The 21,108-nt window shown below is 56.1% G+C and overlaps 1 protein-coding gene across 1 annotated transcript; it reads left to right on the forward strand.

Moving 5' to 3' along the window:
• The first annotated feature begins 2,850 nt into the window (after nt 1–2,850).
• KLF2 (KLF transcription factor 2) lies at nt 2,851–5,383 on the forward strand. The gene is made up of 3 exons (XM_025885318.2): nt 2,851–3,033; nt 3,279–4,101; nt 4,708–5,383. The coding sequence occupies exons 1-3, from the start codon at nt 2,959–2,961 to the stop codon at nt 4,881–4,883; spliced, it is 1,074 nt and encodes a 357-aa protein (XP_025741103.1). The 5' UTR covers nt 2,851–2,958; the 3' UTR covers nt 4,884–5,383.
• The last annotated feature ends 15,725 nt before the right edge of the window (nt 5,384–21,108 follow it).

Below are 21,108 nucleotides of genomic sequence, written 5' to 3' on the forward strand. Positions count from 1 at the left end.
AAACTACCTACTGTAAGAGCCACAACTAGAGAGATTCTGGAAAAGGCAAAACTATGGTACCTAACCAGGGGTTAGGGAGGAGGGAGGGATGGAGAATTAGGGCCCAGGGGACTCTGTAGGGCAGCGAAACTATCCTGTCTGACAGTGTAAGGACGTGCATTTGTCAAAACCCATACAAGGTACAACATCAAGAGTGGAGACCCTGGTGTAAACTGAGGACTTTAGTTAATAACAATGCATCAATCTTGGCTCATCAAGTATAACAAATGTATCACATAATGCCAGGGGAAAGTGTATGTGTGTGGGTACACGGGGACTCTGTATACTTTCTATTCATGTTTTCTGTAAACCTAACAGCACCCTAAAAAACTAAGTTCACTAGTTAAGGGAGTGGGAAGGGAAGATGAGCCAGAGCCAAGCAAGTGGGAAGTGAGAGGAAGACACGCTTGGGTAGAGAGTACAGCAAGTACAAAGGCCTCGGGGGGAGCATGTGCTTGGTCCCTTCCGGGACCTGCAAGGAATCCAAGAAGACAGAAGGATGAGCTGGAGGGAGCTGTGGGGGCCCTCAGAGGCGGAGGGGAGGACCTCAGAGGCGGAGGGGAGGACCAGAGAGTTATATGCCTCGGGGACCAAACTTGGTTCCCTTCATCTTTCCCTCATTATCATACGGGGAAACGGAGGCCCAGGTAAATAAAGGCAGTGAGAAAAGCACACAGGTGGCTCATCTAACCAGAACCTGTAGAGGGCTCACGGGATGCCATCAGCACTTCACACACACACACACACACACACACACACACACACACACACACACAGAGAGAGAGAGAGAGAGAGAGAGAGAGAGAGAGAGAGAGAGCGCCTGCATGACTCTTACAGTATCCCTGTGGGGCAAGGTACCATTATTATCTGTGTTTTACAGAAGAAACAAGCCCAGAGAGGCAAAGCCACTTGCCCAAGGTCACACAGCCAGTGGTCAGTGGCAGCGGCAGGAGGCATGTCTGAATTCAAGCTGAAGTCTCCCGAAGCCCAGGGATGCTGCAGAGGAGTTCCCTGCCCCCTCCAGCACCTCTGGATCCCCATCGCCTGACCAACAGGGCTTATCAGGCCCACTAAGCCTGACCCACTGTTATGCCCATCACTCTGTAAAAAACCTTGTATGATGATGTGAACCAATGTTAAGTCCTTGAAACGCGCTCTCTCTCAGGGAAGCCCTCCAGGGAAACTGAGCCCCACGGGGCTCTGGGAGAGGCTGGTAGGCCTGGTGCCTTTACTGACTTGCATAAGTGTGTTTGCTGAATCCACAGCTGGATGAATCACAGGGAAGTGACGCACCCCTGAGGTTCCTTCCAGCTGGGAGGGTCCAGGACTGTGGACCCTAAAGGGGCCCCTTGGTGCCTGAGTGGTGCCAAGGCCACCCCCGTGCAGTGGTGGTCCCGCTGCTGTCTGTGGCAAAGCCCTCCTGGCCCCAGAGAAGGTATCCAGATCAGGAGCTTCCTGAACCCCTCACCACCTGGCCACGGGACAGAGGAAGACTATGGATGCCTCCAGGCCCAGAACACAGATGCTGGAGTCAAGAGGCCAAGACTGGATACTGGCTCCAGGTTACACCATGAGATGCTCTCCCTCTAGGACTCATGTGGCTCCCCCTTTCTCCAGGTCTTGACTCATCCAGCACTGGGTGAGGTGAGGTTCAAATTTTCACCAGCCTCTCTCTCCCCCCTCACACTCACTCGCTTCCTATTACCCTCCCCACTGTATCTTGCACCCCCTGCTTTATGTTCCCAATATACTTGTTTATTTTACACCACCTAGGGGAAGCCCCCAAGAGCAGGGGGATTTGTCCGCCTGTTGGCTGCTGCGCTCCCAGTACCCACACGGGGCCAGCACACAGTAACAACGGTGGTGACAGTCCCTTGCTGGCAGGGCTGTGTTGTGTGTGACCCAGGTGGTATATTCAAGATGCCCACCGGTCGGACAGGCCTGTTCCCTGTCCCCTGCTGCCACCCCCCACTCCCACCCAGTGCCGGGTCTATGTTGGAGTAGAGACTGTCATCCTTGTCTTCAGCCTCTTCGCTTATGCAAGTCAGTAAAGGCACCAGGCCTACCAGCCTCTCCCAGAGCCCCGTGGGCCTCAGTTGCCCTGGAGGGCTTCCCTGAGAGAGCGCGTCTCAAGGACTTAACATTGGTTGACATCATCATACAAGGTTTTTTACAGAGTGATGGGCATTAACAGTGGGTCAGGCTTAGTGGGTCCCCTGAAAATGAGAGGCCCAGTCTCCCCACCCATTATGAATCCTGGGGACCCCAATCCCCCCTCCACCAGGGTTCCCGGGAACCCCACCCATCCATCTAGGATTCTGGGGACCCCTTTGAAATATGGGCCAATCTCGCCAATCATCAGGGGTTCCAGGAACCCCTCTGAGGCGTTGGGGACCATTCTCCCCATACATCGGGGATCCCCGGAGGCCCCGGGCCCCAGGGTTCCACTCAGAGTCCCGGGTCCCGGATGCCACCTCCGCTCCAGGTCCTCGAGCAGGCGGGAGCCCACGGGGCGCCCCGGGGATCCCTGGGCGTCACGCTGCTGTTGTGGAGCGCGTGTTGACGCGTCGCCGGGGAGACGGGCGGGGGCGGGCCCGGGATGGGGGGCGCGGCCTCGCCGTGCGCGAGGGGCCGGCCAGGCTGCACAGAGCCCTGGCGGCCGCAGTGGCCACGGCCGCCGCCGCCCGCCGGCTTATATACCGCGGCTAAATTTAGGCTGCGCCCGGAGCTCGTCCCCATCCGGGACGCGTTTCCGCCGCCGCCGCTTTGGCCCGGCCCCCGCGCGCGCCGCGCCTATAAGGCTTGGGCGGGCCCGGCCGCGGGCCGCAGAGCGTCCCCGCCCGCCCGCGCCCCGACCAGCCCGGCTCCGGGCAGCCACTCACCGGTGTCCCGAACCCGCGTCGGCCCCGGGTCCCAGCCATGGCGCTGAGCGAGCCCATCCTGCCGTCCTTCTCCACTTTCGCCAGTCCGTGCCGCGAGCGTGGCCTGCAGGAGGTGAGGGCGGCAGGGACATTGGGGGCGGCCGGGACCGCGGGCGGCGGGGGCGGCTGGCTCAGGGTAGTAAAAAATGTGGGCCGCGGGGGTAGTAGAACGCCGGCGGCGGGGACAGCGGGCTCAGTGTTGTAAAACGAAGGCGGCGGGGACTGTGGGCTCAGGGTAATAGAACGCAGGCGGCGGCCGGCGATCCCCGAGACCCGCCGCGCGCTCACGCCCGCGCCCTATCGCTCTGTCACCCGCAGCGCTGGCCGCGCGCAGAGCCCGAGGCAGGCGGCACCGACGACGACCTCAACAGCGTGCTGGATTTCATCCTGTCCATGGGGCTGGACGGCCTTGGCGCTGAGGCCGCCCCCGAACCGCCGCCGCCCCCGCCGCCTGCGTTCTACTACCCCGAGCCCAGCGCACCGCCGCCTTACAGCGCCCCTGCGGGCGGCCTGGTGTCCGAGCTGCTGCGGCCCGAGCTGGACGTGCCGCCGGGGCCCGCGCTACACGGCCGCTTCCTGCTGGCGCCACCCGGCCGCCTGGTGAAGGCCGAGCCCCCCGAGGCGGACGGCGGCGGAGGCTACGGCTGTGCGCCCGGCCTGGCCCGCGGGCCGCGGGGCCTCAAGCGCGAGGGCGCCCCAGGTCCCGCAGCTGCGTGCATGAGAGGCCCCGGGGGCCGTCCCCCGCCGCCACCCGACACGCCGCCGCTCAGCCCCGACGGCCCCGGGCGCCTGCCTGCGCCCGGTCCGCGCGGCGCCTACCCGCCGCCCTTCGGCGGCCCCGGGTTCGGAGCGCCCGGGCCCGGCCTGCACTACCCGCCGCCCGCGCCCGCCGCCTTCGGTCTCTTCGACGACGCGGCCGCCGCCGCCGCAGCAGCAGCCGCTCTGGGCCTGGCGCCTCCCGCCGCCCGAGGTCTCCTCACGCCTCCCGCGTCGCCGCTGGAGCTGCTCGAAGCCAAGCCCAAGCGCGGCCGTCGCTCCTGGCCGCGCAAGCGCACCGCCACGCACACCTGCAGCTACGCGGGCTGCGGCAAGACCTACACCAAGAGCTCACACCTCAAGGCGCACTTGCGCACGCACACAGGTGGGCGGCGAGCGCGGGCCGGGGGCGGCGGCTGGGACTCGGGACGAGTGGCGCGCGCTTAGGAAACCCCCCCCCCGAGGGCGTGGCCCAGGAGATTGGGAAGGAGTCGCACGCTTAGGACTCCACTGGAGGCGTGGCTCAAGAGCTTGGGGAGGGCGTGCGCGCTTAGGAACCTTGGGGGTACTCTGTATCAGAATGCTGGGGGAGGGACGCACGTTTAGCACCTTCCTGGGAGCGTGGCTCAGGGCTTTGGGGAGAGGGTGCGCGCGCTGAGGAAACCTAGGGGTGCGCTGGGTCTCAGAACGCTGGGGAGAGATGCAAGCTTAGGACTCCCCTGGGGGCGTGGCTCGAAGCACTGGGGAGCCGAGAGTGCGCACTTTGGGCCCCCTGGGGGCGAGAATCGGGAGGTTCGAGAGCTAGGGGCGCGTGCCTAGGATCCTTAGAGGTCCAAAACGTAGGTCCCCCCGCAGCTTCCGGGCCCTGGTCAGGGGCAGGTTGCGCGCGCGCCCCCGGGCAGCCACGGTCGCGGGGAGCGTGTGCGTACCGGGGCCACAGGCCGAGTCCCTGGGAAGCAAACTGAGGCCCGCTCTCGCCCCCTCCCTGCAGGCGAGAAGCCCTACCACTGCAACTGGGACGGCTGCGGCTGGAAGTTCGCGCGCTCCGACGAACTCACGCGCCACTACCGCAAGCACACGGGCCACCGGCCCTTCCAGTGCCACCTGTGCGACCGTGCCTTCTCGCGCTCCGACCACCTGGCGCTGCACATGAAGCGGCACATGTAGCCCGGACGCCCCCCGCCCACCCGCGCGCGGCCGTGGCGGGTCCCACGCGCCGGGCGCGGCCCCCTCCCAAACTGTGACTGGTATTTATTGGGCCCAGAGGACCGGGCTGGGCACAGCGTGGCCTTTGAGGGGGCTCCCCCCCCCAACGACGCCGCCGCCGCCCCGGCCCCCATCAGAGACTGAAGGCCCCGGTGGGAGAAGACCACGATCCTCCTTGACGAGTTTTGTTTTCAAAATGGTGCAATAATTAAGTGTCGTCTTCCCCCCCACCGGGTCTACACTAGAGGATCGAGGCTTGATGCCTTGTGAGAAATACAGCCTTAATTTGTACTGTCTTCGACATTTTTTATAATATTGTACATAGTGACTGTGACAGATATTGTATTACTGTAAATAGGAAGACAGGTGGGCATTTTGGCTCCCTGGTTCATTTTTATAAGACTTGTTGGTTTTTTTTTTTTTTTAATTAAAAAAAAAGTTTTGCATCTTTTGAAAAATCACAGCCCTGGTCTGACTGCTTGGAAGCTGGGGTGTAGGGTGGGCGTGGGGGGAAGGGGCAGTTTTGGTGGAGGAGGGCAGCCTGGCAGAGGTGGGGTGAAGTGTGCTCTGCCCCAGCCAGCACCCTGGGTTGCCAGCTGCAGCACCCAGCTGCCAGGAACCTGTGGGTTTTTCTATAAATTTAAACACTACATTTTAAGACTGAGGGAGAGTTATTTTAAGGTTGTTCCCTGAGCCATAAATTGCCTCTTTTTCCCCTGAGCTGGGGAAAGTGCTGGTCCCACTGACGTGGCCTCCTCTGGGCTGAAAAAAAAAAAAAAAAAAAAAAAAGCCTTACCTCTTTCTGGAAGCTTCTGAGGTTTCACCCAAAGTTCTGGAGTGTGCAGGCTCCCCCCACCCCTCACACACACACTTTTTTTTTCTTTATTTCTTCTTCTTTTTTTTTTTTTTGAAAGGGGCAAAATGCTGAGCTTCTGACCTGCTTTGCCTTTTACTAGTCTTGCCTTTTAGCAGGAGTTTTTGTAAGGGATGAGTTCCCCAACCTGTTAGAAAAAACGAATTCCATGTTTGAGGGCTATGTATGGTGGGTTCTCTTTTTCCAGATGAGGAAACAGGCCCAGAAAGGTAGCTATGGAGTGGTGGCATTAGGATGCTAGCCTGGTCTGTCTGCCTCACGAGGGTCCCTGAACCCCACTAGAAGGATCAGGGGCTTTCTGCAGCAACCCATCTGTTGCTTGCATTGGAGTAAGGTTATGAGACCCATCCCTGCAGGTGCCCTGGTGTGAGGGAATCACATCAGAGCCCCTGCCTTGGTGGTTGGAGGTGGCCACTCCAGAAACCCACCTCATAATCGAGGGGAGACCCCTGCACTGCACCCCGAATGTCTCGGTCAGGCAAGGAGGTGCCTCTCCGTGGCAGGTTTCCCCTCATCTTCCCCCTTCTCAGGGCCCTGGGTGGGTAACCATGACTACCAACAATTGCACAAGTTGTTTCCAGAAAGTGAAAATAGCTTGTAAGCAGCGCCTATTTTAAAACACTCTCGCCCCATTGCGACAGAGGCTGGGATTTCCTCCCTCCCTCCATCCTTCCTCCCCCTGAAGACAGTCCTGGAAACAGCTGAGAGCGTTTGGTAATCCACAAAAAGCAGAAATGGGAGATGACAATCTGATTCGTCTTTCTCTAGCAAATAGCCTGGGCCAGGGGCCACTGGTGATGAAGGTTGTGTGAGTGTATGAGCCTCCCGTACCCACTCTGCGGCTTTTACAAAAACTGTTCCAGAGCAGAGCTGAGCCGGGGCCCCAACGACCCCGTGGAAATTCTCTTCTTTGCTCACAGCTGATTCCGGCCGGCACTGGGGGCAGAACAAAGACCCACAAAAGATTTAAAATAACCTTTTATAGGGTCTCCAGTCTTTCCGGTAGAGTTTAAACTTGCAGGTAAAGCCATTTTTCTGGCTTGCTCAAAAACACCTCGCAGGTTCCCCTGGGGGGAAGTTGAGTCCGATGAAAGGCCAGTTGTAACGGGACAGAAGCTGTTGAGCTTCTGTTTCCTGAGCGCCTCCAGCTGCTAGAACAAAGTGCCATGCTCCTGCAGGGCTGTGTGCTTCAGCCTGCACTGATTACTGCAGAAAGAGCCCTCATCTTTCTTTCTGTCCCTTTCTGAAAACCCAAATGTCAACCTTCATCAGGTATCTTCTGGATGCGTGCTTCTCAGCCAGGGGTGACCCGGACTGGAGACATTTTTGGTTGCCACAACTGGGGACCGGGGGTGCTGCTGGCATCCGGTGGGTGGAGGGCTCCGGTGCTGTTAAGCAGCTTATGATGTACATGGCAGCCCCCCCGGCACCCCCCCTCCGCCCAGCACTCAGAGGATGAGCCCCAGATATCAGCAGTGCTGCGGGTGGAGGAACTGGCTCTCTGGTTCCTAAAAGAGCAGCATTCAGTGCTTTTCTACGCAAGGAGGTGGCCCCGTCCCAGGACCAAGCTTTGATGGCAGATGTCACCCAGAGAGAAGTATGAATAAAAACCTCACCGCTGGGCCCCATCTCAGATCACCGTAAGAACACACCCAACCTCGACACTTTTCCTTTCCATAAAAAGTCCTGGCATCCGTTTGACAAAATGGTAAATATCAAACAGAAAAACAACTTACCCTGCATTCTGCAACCCGATTCTAATCAGAGGCTGTTAGAGGGGGAGGGATTTCTGGTGAGTGGTTGAATTGCTTTCACATGGCCGTGATGATCAGTGTATTCCCCCCCCTTTTTTTTTTCCAAGCAAGGTTAAAACCATTTTCCAAGCAAGGTTAAAACCATTTTTCCGTATTTTTCCCTCCATGATATGTTTTTATTACCATTTGAAATGGCTGCATAATATTCCATTAGACGTGCCAAAAGCTGCTTATGCAAACAAGTGCTGAGTGTATATATATATATATATATGTATTTGGCCATATTTCAGATTGTCCTGAGGCGGGGGGTGAGTAAAGAGGTTGGAAGGGGGGAAGGTTTGGCAGGGACTTTAGGCATCACCAAAATGACCTCTCAAGAGTCACTCCAGAGATGGGGGGAGGGTCCAAGAGCTGTTTCTCTGCCAGAAGTTTCCTGTATGTCAGGGAGCCCCGGACACCCAGGCTGGTGACAGAATATGGTGTGAAGTAGAGGAAATGTGAGCTTTCAGAGGGTAAGGTGAGTCCCTGACTCAGCACCCTGCCCCATCGCGCGAAGCTGAGTTAGCACCCAGACCCAGCATCACCCTGGGGAGTCCCGAGGCAACAGGCCAGAGACGGCTCGCGAAAGCACCAGGGCCGGGTGGCTCCAGTGCTGAGCTGGAGGGTGCTGAGGACAGGGTTTCTCCACCTTCGCTCTGTCGACATCGGGGCCAGATCATGCTCTGTAGTGGTGGCTTCCCTGTGCATTCTGGGACATTAAACGGCATCCCAGTCCCGCCCGCTCGACACCAGCAGCACCCATCCCCACAACTTGTGACAACCAAAAATGTCTCCAGACATTGCCAAATGTCCCTGGGGGTGGGGTGGGGGGGTGGAATTAACCCCAGATTGAGAACCACTGGGTTAGGGGTTCCATGACCACCTAAGAGACTTCATATCTATAATTTTTTTAACGATTATTTATTTATTTGAGAGAGGGTGCAAGCAGGGGAAGGGGCAGAGGGGGAGAGAGAGAGAGAATCCTCAAGCAGACTCCCCACTGAGTGCACAGCCCGCACGGGGCTCGATCCCAGGACCCTGAGATCATGCCCTGAGCCGAAACCGAGAGCCGGCCACTCAACTGACTGAGTCACCCAGACGCCCCTTTGCATCTGCAATTTAATGACTCACTGAGGTCCTAAGATACTGCACACATTTAAATGCACCAGCTGAGGGAGAGAGGAGGTAACAGGATCAACCTGGTTTACATCAGCGAATGGATGGGGAATGTATTCTGCTGTGTAGTGTGAGCCTGGGACCTAAATCGATTTTTTTCCCCAAATAATTGACACAGGGTTTCTCTCCTTTGGCACCATTTGAGGCTGGATCCTCCTTTGCTGTTGGGAGTCGTGCTGTGCATGGGAGGGTGTTGAGCAGTACCCCTGGGCTCGACCTACCAGATGCCTGTAGCACCCCCAGCCCCTCAGTCATGACAACCAAAATGTCTCCGGACGTCCCCAAATGTCCCCTGGGGGAGGCAGTGCACAGAACCGCCTGCAGTGAGAACCACTGCTTAGGCAAAACACTCCTCTCCCACCAAAGCCCCCATGTCTGCCTCGCAGGCCTGTTTCCTTATCTGGAAAGTGAAGATGCTGCCCTGAGGACAGAATGACAGAACGCAGGGGGAGGGCAGCGCCCAACACTGGGGTGTGGCCAGTGCCGCGAGTCTCCCTCTGGGGCCATCGGTCCTTGGATTTGAGGTCTGGATGAACCCCCACCCCATCTCTCTCAGAGTCCCTGTCTCTCCTGTCTCTTTTTCTCTCCCCACCTCCCCCCGCTCCCCCTTCTCTCTCTCCCATTCATTCATTCAGCAGATGCACCCAATACCTTGGCCCTGAGCTGAGTCCTGGGGAAGCAGCCGTGACTCAGAAGTGACTCAGCCTCAGGCGGGCACCTAGATCCAGTGTGAACAAGTTTATCGAATGACTAACCCAATGCTAACTTGAACTGAGCCACAAGGTCTAGGGCAGGTGCTTTCATCCCCGGCACCTTCCGCAAGTCCTCTCTTCCAACCCTCCACCAAACAGGGGTGGGAGCCGGAGGACAGCCACCCCAGTTTTCCAGATGCAGAAAGCGGGGCTCCCAGAGGGAAGGGCTAGCCTGGGCCCGTGGTGGGGCCGGGGCTCGAACCCCGGGCAGCCTGATGTCACAGCCCTTACCTGTGCCTCGAAATGTCTACATCCTGAAACACGTCAAGCTCGCAGGGTCTTCCTCCATGCCCCATGATCGTGGTTCCTGGAGGCCCCAGTAAATGTCAGGAAACACAGATATTTGGGGGAGCCTGGCTGGGTGAATGGGGTTCCCTGAGATGCTACAATATGAAGCAGAAGGAGGCCTGGGCAGGAAACAGTTCGCCAAAAAGTGAAACAGAGTTATCACGTGACCCAGCCATTCCGCTCCTGGCTGTAGACCCCAGCCCAAAGCTTTAAAAACAGAGACTCAAACAGGTGCCCATATGCCCATGTTCCCAGCAGCAGGACCCATAACCAGCAAAAAGTGGAAACAACCCCAGGGTCCATCGACAGTTGAACGGATGAACACAGGTGGTCCGTCCGGGCACTGGACTAGATAGGAGGCAGGGGGTGAGATTTCTGAGACAGATTCCGTGATGAGTGTTTTCAAGGCGTTTGTGCCCATTTTACAGGTGAGAAAATGGAGGTGTGGGGAGGCAAGACCACTGTCCATGTAATGGAGCTGAGCCTTGAAGCCCTGTCCGCCTGAAATGAAGGCTCCCCCCAACCCCCGGGATGCCTCTGCCGTGGGCAGTCACTGTGTGTCTCCAGGCCTCAGTTTCCCCACCTGAAAACAAGGGCGCTGGACCCATGGTTCCTCTACATGGACGCCATATTGGGGACAACTGTGTCTCCCCCATCAAGTCAGATGGTGGCCTCCAGCAGCTTTCCATCATTTTAGAATAAATCCGAAGACTTCATTGTGGTCTCAGGGGCCCTAGCTCCTCCCTCCCTCCTCTCGTCTTGCTCCTGTGCGCTCACTCAGCCACACTGGCCTCCTTGCTGTCAGCCAAATACGCTCCCCTGGTCCTGCCTCAGGGCCTTTGCATTTGCGTCCCCCGGGCCCAGAATGCCGATTCACGTACTCTTCCTGTGGCCACTGGTAGCAACCTGGCCAAGCTGTCCTGGGGTCGTTTCTGTAGGCTTGAAGCCAGAAAGCAGATCCTCAGGTGGGAACAGGTGGCCATGGGACAAAAGGTTGGGGCCCTGGGTAACCATCCTTAGGCAGAGGTGGAAGAAGCTGGCTCTGGAGTCTCCATTCCCAGCACCTCGGCTTCCTGCTCTGTGCCTGCTGGCGAGTGGCCTCCTCACTGGCCCTCAGCACATCATTTCTGCTGCTGGCCTGTGAGCCCCTCAGAGGCATCAGCTCCTTGTCCTTGCAGAAAAGGAAACTGAGGCCCAGAGCATTTCCCAGAGTCACACGCTGATGCTAGCTAGGACTCCTCTCAGGACTTCGCTGTGTGGGCCCTGAAGGCCAGGTTCAGTCCCATTCCGTGAGGGAGGCAGAGGGATGAGGCATATCGCAATGATCCATATTTCACCAATTTCAATTCTCTTTTTGGAAGAGAGGGAGGGTGAGGCGGAGTACGTTTGTGGCCATTTGTGGCTCTGGGAATAAACAGATATACGCTTCAGTCCTGCCTCAGGGCCTTTGCACTTACTCTTTCCTCAGCTGGAAATTCTTTTCTTCCCATGGCCAGCAGCAATTGGACCTCCAGATGCTTGACTATCCAGCTGACTTCACCCACTCCCTGGGATGGAGGGAGGACCCAGGGCCCTCATCCTTCTGAACACATACTTAGTGACTTTCAAATGATTGGGCTCCTCTGGGCCTGACCACACATTTAGCCAACCACATGGAACTGGGGTGCAGATGGATTTCTTGATGGGCCAGGAGGTGAGGGACGCATGAGGAGGCTCAGAGAGGGGACCACCTGCCCCAGATCACACAGCAAGAAAGGCCAGAGTTCCTCAGAGTTCCACCCCCAAATCCTTACCCAGACTCCCCAGGGCTGAGACCCAGTGACCACCCTGCGCCTCCCCACTGTCTCTCCCTTCCACAAATCCCAGGTCCTCAGCTGGGCCTTCTGGGCAGGCGCGACTGATTCAGCCTCATGGGACACGTACGTGTCCTGCCTCCAATGTTGGGGCTCACGGACTGACCCCTCCCCCGGGAGGGAGTGCGGGGGAGGGAGATGGCCGCATGTGGGGCTTCTGGGAAGGAGGAGGTGGTTCTGACTGGAATGCACGGAAAGAGGCAGGGATGAGCCAGAGCTGCAGGACTGAAGGGCAGTGGGGAGCCACAGAAGATTAAGGCAGGCAGTGACCACCATTTGTACCCTGCCCCTCATGTGCCATGACAGGCTTCCTCAGCCTTGACACACAGCGGGGAGAGGCCCCCCTTTCTCTTCTGACCGCTCACACCCTTCTCTGCTCTTCTCTTGGTCCCCTGAGCATTTTCCCCCCAGATTCCTGGGCGGGGGTCCCTGCTCCCTGGCTGGTTCTGACTGGGGGCTCTCTGGGGGCGGGGACCAAATCCAGGCCGGCACCAACCAAGGGAGCCACCTGCCCCACCCCCCAATCCTAGCCCCTTTAGACCAAGGATGATGGGACAGGGGTGGGGACAGGGGTCCTGCCAAGACCCTGGTCCCAGCCTGAGCACTTTCTCTGGCTCCATCTCCCCAGTCACCCCACTTTCTTCCTGGACACTCCTTCTTTTCTTTAGCTTTTCATTGTGGTAAAATGCAGAGAACATAAAACTAACCATTGGAACCAATTTTGCGTCCAATTCAGTGGCATTGAGCACCTTCACACTGTTGTGCAGCCATCCCCACCGTCCCTCTCCAGAACTTCCCCATCTTCCCAAACTGAAACTCCGTCCCCACGGAACACTGCCTCCCCCAGCCCTCCCCCAGCCCTCCCCCAGCCCCCCACCCTCTACTTCCTGCTTCTCTGGCTGGGACCCCTGCAGGGACCTCCCATAAGAGGAATCACACAGTATTTGTCCTTTTGTGGCTGGCTGAGTTCCCTTGGCCTAACGTCCTCCGGGTTCACCCATGTTGCCGCCTGCGGCAGAAGCCCCTTCCTGTTCAGGGCTGCGTAATACTCCACCGCACGGCTCGACCCCATTCTGCTTCTCCGTTCAGCCACTGCCGGACACTCAGGGGACTTCTGCCTCTGGGCGATTGTGAATAACGCTGCTGTGAACACAGGTGTGCAAACATCCCTTCAAGACCCTGCTTGCAGTGGTGTGGAGAGCTAGCCAGACCTGGAACTGCTGGATGCCCCTGTCTTCTCTGGCAAAGCTTTATTCACGGCCACTCAGCAGCTCAGAAATGTTTGTCTCTCCTGAGCAGCTCAGCCAGGCGCCACTGGCCCCTGCAAGCGTCCCAGCATGGTCGGATCTCAGTTCTTCACCAGCTCACTGCTGGGTCAGCCCCAGTTAGCACATACTGGGCCTCAGTTTCCTCCTCTGTGAAATGGCAGGAAGGCGAGCGCAGCCAGTGGCCCAGCTTTGGGGCCACCCTACAAGTCAGGGTTTCGCGGCAACCCGGTCTGTGCACAGACGCACAGCACCATCAGGAGCTGGACCGGCCTGCGGTCGAGGTGCCACTCACACCGGGCACGCCCGCCTGCCCGCCCGCTCATCCTGCAGGCTGCTCTGGGTACGGCCAGCACCCCGCCCCGCCAGGCCCCAAAGGCCCCAGGACGGCCTCCTCGAGGGGCAACACCAGACCCAGAGACCCTCCACTGGGCCAGGGCCTGCGCTTGGCCAGGACCCAGAAATCGAGGCCTTCACACAGGCCGACCCCATCGGCTCTCCTTCAGAGGCAGTGGGGGCCTCTCACTGGGACACGCCGGGTCCCTCGGCCCTCAGGAGCCACAAACACACGTCCCATGGGAGCTGGCCACACCACGAAGCCCCAACGGCACACGGCCTGCCAGGACTGGACTCTGTTTTAACCTAGAACAAAGTGAACGGGACATTCTCTGGACAAGCCTTTTTCCCCCCTCCCCCTGCCACCCTACACCGGCTCTTTTAAAACTTATTTTTAAGTACAGGGAGTCTATAAATCAACTAGCTATAACAGACATGTCTAGAACACTCCACCCAACAGGAGCAGAATACATTCTTCTCAAGTGCACATGGAACATTCCCTGGGATAGGCCACAAAACCCACCTCAGTACATTGACAAGGTTTGAGATAATCCAAAGCATGGTCTCTCTCTGACCACAGTGGAATGAAACTAGAAATCCAAAATAGGGAGAAATTTGGCAAACTCAGAAATGCATGGGAATTAAATAACAGTAATGCAGGAGAACCTGCTTGGAGCCTTAATGAGCAAATCGTGGCAGCTGGAGATTCGTTGGGGGGCCTGAGCTCCTGAGTGGAGTTCCATGTTGGTGGGGGGTGGGGTGGCGATCTGGGTCTTGCCCAAGGGCCTGGGTGTACCTGAGACTCATCTCATCTGCACACCTGGGGTGCCCACGAGATCTCTGGGTGTCCCCTGGAGACTTCCCGTGGTTCCTCTGGGGTCATAGTCCTGGAGCCTGCCCTGACTCCCACAGGCTACCCCCCAGCCCCCAAGAACAGCTCCTCATGGCTCCAAGGCTGGCAGTTCTGAGAGCCTGCCCCAGCCATCTGGACACACCCCTTCCTTGCTGGTTTAGAGCATGTTGGAAAGTCCTTCACTCAGCACTCCGGCCCTTTACAGGGAGCCACCTCCCTCCCTTAGCCTCTACTGCTCCCATGCACCCCCCACCTCCCATCCTAATCTCCAAGGTCAACCCACCCTACCCCCACTCACCCTCCCTCCTCCCCAAGTCCACATCCTTGCCAAGGAAGCCCCTCCCGTGAGTCCATGGGACAAACCTAGTCCACCCTTCAAGGCCCAGCTCAAGTGTCACCTCCACGGGGAAGCCTGCCTTGATTCCCTCAGCAGGAGCCCTGCCCACTGTCATGCGGGCCAATCTACCCAGGGTGGGGATGTCAGGACGGGTATCTGCCCCCCCCCATTCAACTGGGTCTGAGCAGCCAGTGGTGAGGGGTGTGCATGAGTGGGGGGCCCTGGCTGGGAAGGGGTCAGCACCATGAGCTGGTGAAGTGGCTTTGCTTCCTGGTACTCATAAAGCAAAACCCCAAATCCAGGGTTTCCTGGGATGACAGGATTTCCTACGGACTCCAAGAGAGGCCAAGAGGATGCTGGGTAGTATGCAGTGTGCAGTGCAGACAGGACTCGGGGTCTGTGGCCCAGGTTGATCCCCAGCTCTGGCACTCACTTCCCGGCCGTAGCCCTGGGCAACTGCCCGGTCCAGCTGAGCCACACTGCCCCCTGGGCCGGTCAGAAAAGCAAATCAGAGAGTCATTTCATGCCACACGGTGGGAGCTCAGCCTGGGCTGTCCCCTCCGCTCTGCCCCCCAGCATGGATGGAATCCCATCTGGAGGGCCACAGGCAGGGCCCAGGAGTTGTCACGCCTACAGCGCCCCAGGGACTGGCTTGGCCGTCTGCAGGCCACACTCTGAGACACACCGCTCTAAATTGTCACAGTCATTCAGGAAATAGTTCTGCGCCCGCCAACACCAGATGCTGTTCTCAAGGCTGCCATCCTGCCTTCTCCGGCACATCCTGATTGTCCTCCACCTCAGTCACCCCTGATTTCAACCTTGACCCCAAGTTGGCCTTTTGGGGACTGTCCCAAGTCTAAAAGACACACTCCTCAGCCAAACCCTATGTCTGCGGCCTCCAGGTTCTATGATGTTCCAAAAGCAAGAAGGAATCCAGCCAGCCCCGTCCCTCCGCTTGGCTTGAAAACATGCCCAGAGACGCCAATCCTGACTCTCCAGGGCAGAATTCTCCACATTCCCGGTGTGTTTCCGTTGAACCCCAAACCTCAAACACATCCTGATGTCTCATTTCCTCACCGCGGCCCGGGGTGACAGGCCAGTGTGCCGGGGGCTCGTGGGTTCGCTTTGAGTCATACAGAGGTTTGTCGAAGGAAAGGTTTCTTATCTCAGACGTTGTTATATCAAGCACAGTCAGTTCCCACCAAACCTCTCTGCCTGCATGTGTGCGGGTCCCTGCAGGGGCCAGCTTTTCCCTGCCCACCAGGGTCTGGGCCTTGCGGGGACGAGGCAGGGGCTGGGGTCACTGGACAGGGCCAAGCTGGGCTCCTGAGTTCACCACTGTCCGCCTGTGGCTCTTGGTCTTCATCTCCTCTGCTGTCAAAAGGGGGCCTTAGCAGCCTCCCTGGTGGGGCTCCCTCTGAGGGCAGGGCCTGCACCAGGCCAGGCACACAGTAGGTGCTCAATGAAGGAATGGTGGCCTTTATTAAGAGAGTTAAGGCCGTTATTAAGAGACTGTGGAGCCTCAAAGGAGCAAGCCCACTCATTTTATTTATTTATTTACTTATTTTTATATTTATCTATTTGGGTGGGGGAAAGGGCAGAGGGAGAGGGAGAGAGAATCTCAAGCAGGCTCCAAGCTGAGCATGGAGCCTGAGGCAGGACTCCATCTCACGACCCTGAGATCATGACCTGAGCCGAAATCAAGAGCCAGATGCTTAACCGACTGCGCCACCCAGGCGCGCCTCCCCCCCCCCGACTCGTTCTATTTAATTCCGGGGTCTCCGGGACGTGGGAGTAGGGAGGGGGACTGCCACATGTTGGGACGATCCCCATGTCCGAGGCAACTGCCCCACCCCTGAGTGACTTCTGCCGGGGGAAGACTCTGAGGCTCCCAGGGGAAGCACACAGAGGGTGTCGGGACAGGTGACCTTGCACTGGTCCTTTCTCCGGTATGAGTGAGCCCCGCCTGGGTGCCTTTTTAAGTGGGGGGCGGGGGGCGGGGCGCTCCCGAAAGATCTCTGCCTGGCGGAAAAGTTTTGGCAATTGTCTTTCTTATTGTTGCTGCTATTGGCTTGCTCGTTTAAGAAACAGTCGGGATACTCATTGCAGCACTATCTGTGATAGCCAAAAAGTGTGGATACGTACACAAAATGGTCCCTCCACGCAGCGGAATCATGTTCAGCCATAAAAAGGAAGGAAGCCGCGACACGCGCTACGAGGTGGGTGGACCTGGAAAACATTGTGTTGAGTTAGAGACGCCAGACACAAGACCACATCGTGTGTGATCAGGTCCAGAACCGGCAGATCCACAGAGACAGACGCAGGCTGGGGGTCGACAGGGGCTGGGGGAAGGGGATGGGGAGTGACGGCGCGTGGGGGCGGGGTATCCTTTGCAGGGAGGAGAATGTTCTGGACCTGGAGGTGATGGTTGCACGACACCGAATGTACTAAGTGCCTCTTCATTGTACACTTTCCATGATTAGTTAATTTCATGTTCTGTATATTTCCACCTCAATAAAAACAAAAATTATTTTTAAAAGAAGAAAATGGGAATAGAGGTTTCAATTGTAAAATGCTGTCATTTAAAAAAAAATTCTTTGGTGACTATAAAATAGAATTTGGACCCAGTGTCTCTGTTCTTGATGGGTGAATGGAAAACAAGACGTCACTCACACACACACACACACACACACACACACTGGAATATTCTTCAGCCTTAAAAAGGAAGGGAATTCTGACACCTGCTACAACATGGATGAACCTTGAGGACATTCTGCTGAGTGAAAGGAGCAGGCCACAAAAGACAAAGACTGCATGACCCTACTTAGATGAGGTCCCTAGAGTTGTCAGATTCACAGAAAGGATGGCAGGTGCCAGGGGCGGGGGAGGGATGGGGAAATCGTGTTGAATGGGGACAGTCTCAGCGTCACAAGATGAAGCGTTCGGGAGATGGAAGGCGGGGAGGGCTGCACAACGTGAATGTACTTAATACTGAGCACGGAGAAATGCGTAAGGGGGTACATTTTGTAGATGTGTATTTTACCACAGTTTTATAAATAAACAAATAACTAGATCGTGTTTGGAAAATCAGACATAAAAACAGACAACTGGACCTGGAGCCTCTCAGACTCCCAGGCGGTAACTCTACCTCTGCTTTGCTGACACGAACATCCACTCCTCTATTAACAACAGACAACAGACACGCAGAAAGGGTGAGTTCGAACCCCCTTTATCCATGTCATTAGGTAATACAGTATAGAACTCCACTAATGTGTGTAATTGGACATATGAGTGATGTTCAGAAAAACAACGGATTTTCCATCTTGCAGTTTAAAACAATTCCTTGCAGCCCATGCATTTGTCAGCCTTAAGTCAAGATGGTAAAGAGCACCCCTAATATGGAGAGTGGGGGGATCAAGATAATGGTATGACCTTGACATTGTCATTGGATTCACAGAAGGGGCCATTCTTTACATAATTTCCTTTTCAACATGTCGACTCTAAAACTTATGGGGAGGGGCACCTGGGTGGCTCAGTCGTTAAGCGTCTGCCTTTGGCTCAGGTCATGATCCTGGGGTCCTGGGATCGAGCCCCGCATCAGGCCCCCTGCTCCGCGGGAAGCCTGCTTCTCCCTCTCCCGCTCCCCTTGCTTGTGTTCCCTCTCTCGCTGTGTCTCTCTCTGTCAAATAAATAAATAAAATCTTAAAAAAAATAGATAAATAAAACTTATGGGGAAACAGGGAGGGGACCTCTGGTTTAATGGTGTTGCGAACAATGTAGCATTTCATTTTTATTCTTCTAAGTAGTGCCACCCGCACCCCAGAGAAAGAAATCAAAAAAACTGGCCCTCATAAAAAAATAAACTCAGCTGGAGCTCCATAAGGGCAGAGAAAATGTCTGGCTCCCTGCTGCCTCCCCAGTCCCCAGCTCAGGCCCTAGATCTGGCGTGGCAAACTGTAGCCTGAGGGCCAAACCTGGCCCCCCAAATGTTTTTGTAAATAAAGTTTTATTGGCAGGCAGCCACGTGCAATCATTGGCATATATCCTCGGGCCGCTTTTGTGCTACAATCGCAGACTTGAGTGATTGCAACAGAAACCACTGGGCCCTAGAAGCCAAAAATATTTACTATCTGGCCCCTTACGAAAAGTCTACTGACCCCGGGTCTAGAACAATGTGATGGTAAACACTGGCTGAATTAAATCTGATTCAAAGGACATTGGTTGCGGGTAGCATCTCCTGTTTCTGGAAACACAACTGCATTTGAGGGTGTCTGGTTTTTGAAGAAATGCAGCAGATCTACCTGGTAGGGAGGCTCCTAAGAGAAAGTTACAAATGATGCCCAGCAAGGGAGCGCCCCGGGCCCCAGGGCCTAGACAGAGTGGTCAGTCCCAGACTCTCAGGTAATGGTTGGGATGGGGCTCAGTGCGAACGGACTCTGCATCCTTCAACTGACTCTAAGTGGGAAGAATTTTCTAGATTGAGTTTCACAGCTGCCGCAGGCCCTCCGTGAAAGCCAAGTGAGGAGTCTCCCGGCTTGACTTAAACCTTTAATTGATGCCTTGCCGGAGTCTCTGGTCTGTCCGGGGTCCCTGAGTCCCCCCACCAAGAAAGTCCACAGCAGCATGGGGGACCAACAGCCTGTTTCATGGGGAGGCAATCTGCCATTGCCTGATGGAAAATTCCTGCTTGTTTGCTCAACCAAGAAAAAAATGTAGTTCAGACAATACACGTGGCACCACCCTAGGAATTGGGGTGTCGTGTAAGCAAGACAGTGTGAGCAAAAACAGGGTTCTGAGTGGTTGGTCAGATGTGAGAGAGGCAGCTGAAGACAGAAAATTTGCTGCTGGAAATGTGACAAATGTCCTAAAGATGAAGTATCAGAAAATGCCCCACACAGGGCTTCTTCCCACGCTGGTACACAAGGGCCTGGGGGACAGAGAGACGTCCCCAAGCGGCAGGATGTGCTCCATGTCTAAAAGGAGTCCCCCAGCTGAACATCAGTCTCCTGTCGCCTCCTCTGTTAAATGAACCACCTTTCTTGGCCCACTCCCTGCTTGAGAGAGAGAGAGAGAGAGAGAGAGAGGGCAACTCAAGAAAGGGGCATGGAAAATGGAAAATGATAGGACCTTCCCCCTGCGGGCCAGTTGGGGGCAGGTGGCCAGGCTGGCTGGGGTAAGCCACGAGGGTCAGAGGACCATGGTACAGGTGAGGGCTCTGTGATCTCAAACATATGTCCGCGAAGAACCAGAACCTTCCTCTAGAAGGCTGGGGATCCCCGGAATCCTTCCTGGGCTGGAAGGGATCTGCTCTGTGGGAATGTCTTGGTCAAGGGCCTGAAGAGCCACCCCATCCCGGGAGCTTTCTATGCATGCATGCCAAGCCATTTCCAGTAAGGCTCCTTGTCGGCTATAAAAATAACCCCTGGTGAAGTGGTGACAAGCCCATGATTCAGTCCAGCCATGCCACACAAGGGCAGTGGCATCTGTCCCCCTCAGGCAGAAAGTCCCCTGGCCAAGCCTCTGAATGAAAGGTAGCACTTGGTTTCGGACATAAGCACCATTTGCCCGGATGTCGGCTGATGATGGACTTGGTCTACACAAGGTACTCGGTCCACTCGAGCCCCCATCTCCCCACAGACCTTCATGCAATCTCAGGGAAAGTTCGCAGCAGCTCCGGGCCTCCCGTCTCCCCGCTACCCCATACCGATCGATGTCCTTTAGACTCTCATCATAGGCGACAGTGCGGTAGCTTACTAGTTAGGATAGACAGCGTCCCCTCTCCACATGTTCCTGCGTAATAGAACTAGAAAACCTAAGCCCTGCTCTCAAAGTGCAAAGCAATCACTATCGTAGCAACCCGAGCCTCAGTAATAACCCTCCGAATCAGTAATAACAAAACCAGCTACTGCTGGTTGGGGGGGTGGGGGGAAACGGGGAGTTGTTCCATGGGTATGAAGTTTCAGTTTTGCAAGATGAAAATGTTCTAGAGAACTGTTGCACAACAATGAGGAGGTAGTCAACACTCCTGAGTCGTACACTAAAAATGGTTGAGATGCTAGGTTTTGTTAGGTGGGGCTGGGGTATTTTTTTTTTTTTTTAACCACAATTAGCTAGATAACAAAACAACTAGTACTACAGTTCTTTCCACCTTGAGCATCTAGAATGTGCTGGGAACTCAGCTATGGATTCTCACAACAGCCCTGAGAGAGAGAGTTACTATCTTCACCTTACGGAGGAGGAGAAATGGTTCCAAGGGATGAAGTGGGAGCCCCCAGATCTGTCAAGTGCGGAGCTGGATTTACACCAAGTCGGTCTGACTCAAGGCTGTGTCCTTCCCCAGCGTACCCAGGGGCTCTTCATACCGCTGTGTCTTCCCTGGTCTCCCCTAGGGGAAGAGGAGCCATAGGTCCTCTTATCCTAGGATCTAGAACCGGAAAGGAATCGGGAGTTCCCGTCTACCATGCTGTTCCCTTAGAACCAGGATCCTCACTTCCTTTACAAAGCGTGTTTACAGTTGAACAATGGCTACATCTCATCTTGGGTCTTTTTTTGGCTCTTGGAATGGAAACTCTGCCCTTTGTCTTTAGTACAAAGAAACAACATTCACTGCAGACCACTATCTCAAAAGTCCTTACGCTCTGGTCCTCGGAAAGGGTCTC

Source organism: Callorhinus ursinus, unplaced genomic scaffold (assembly GCF_003265705.2).
Source record: "Callorhinus ursinus isolate GAN/ISIS: 27379988/994484 unplaced genomic scaffold, GSC_fseal_2.0 scaffold15, whole genome shotgun sequence".
NCBI lineage: Eukaryota > Metazoa > Chordata > Mammalia > Carnivora > Otariidae > Callorhinus > Callorhinus ursinus.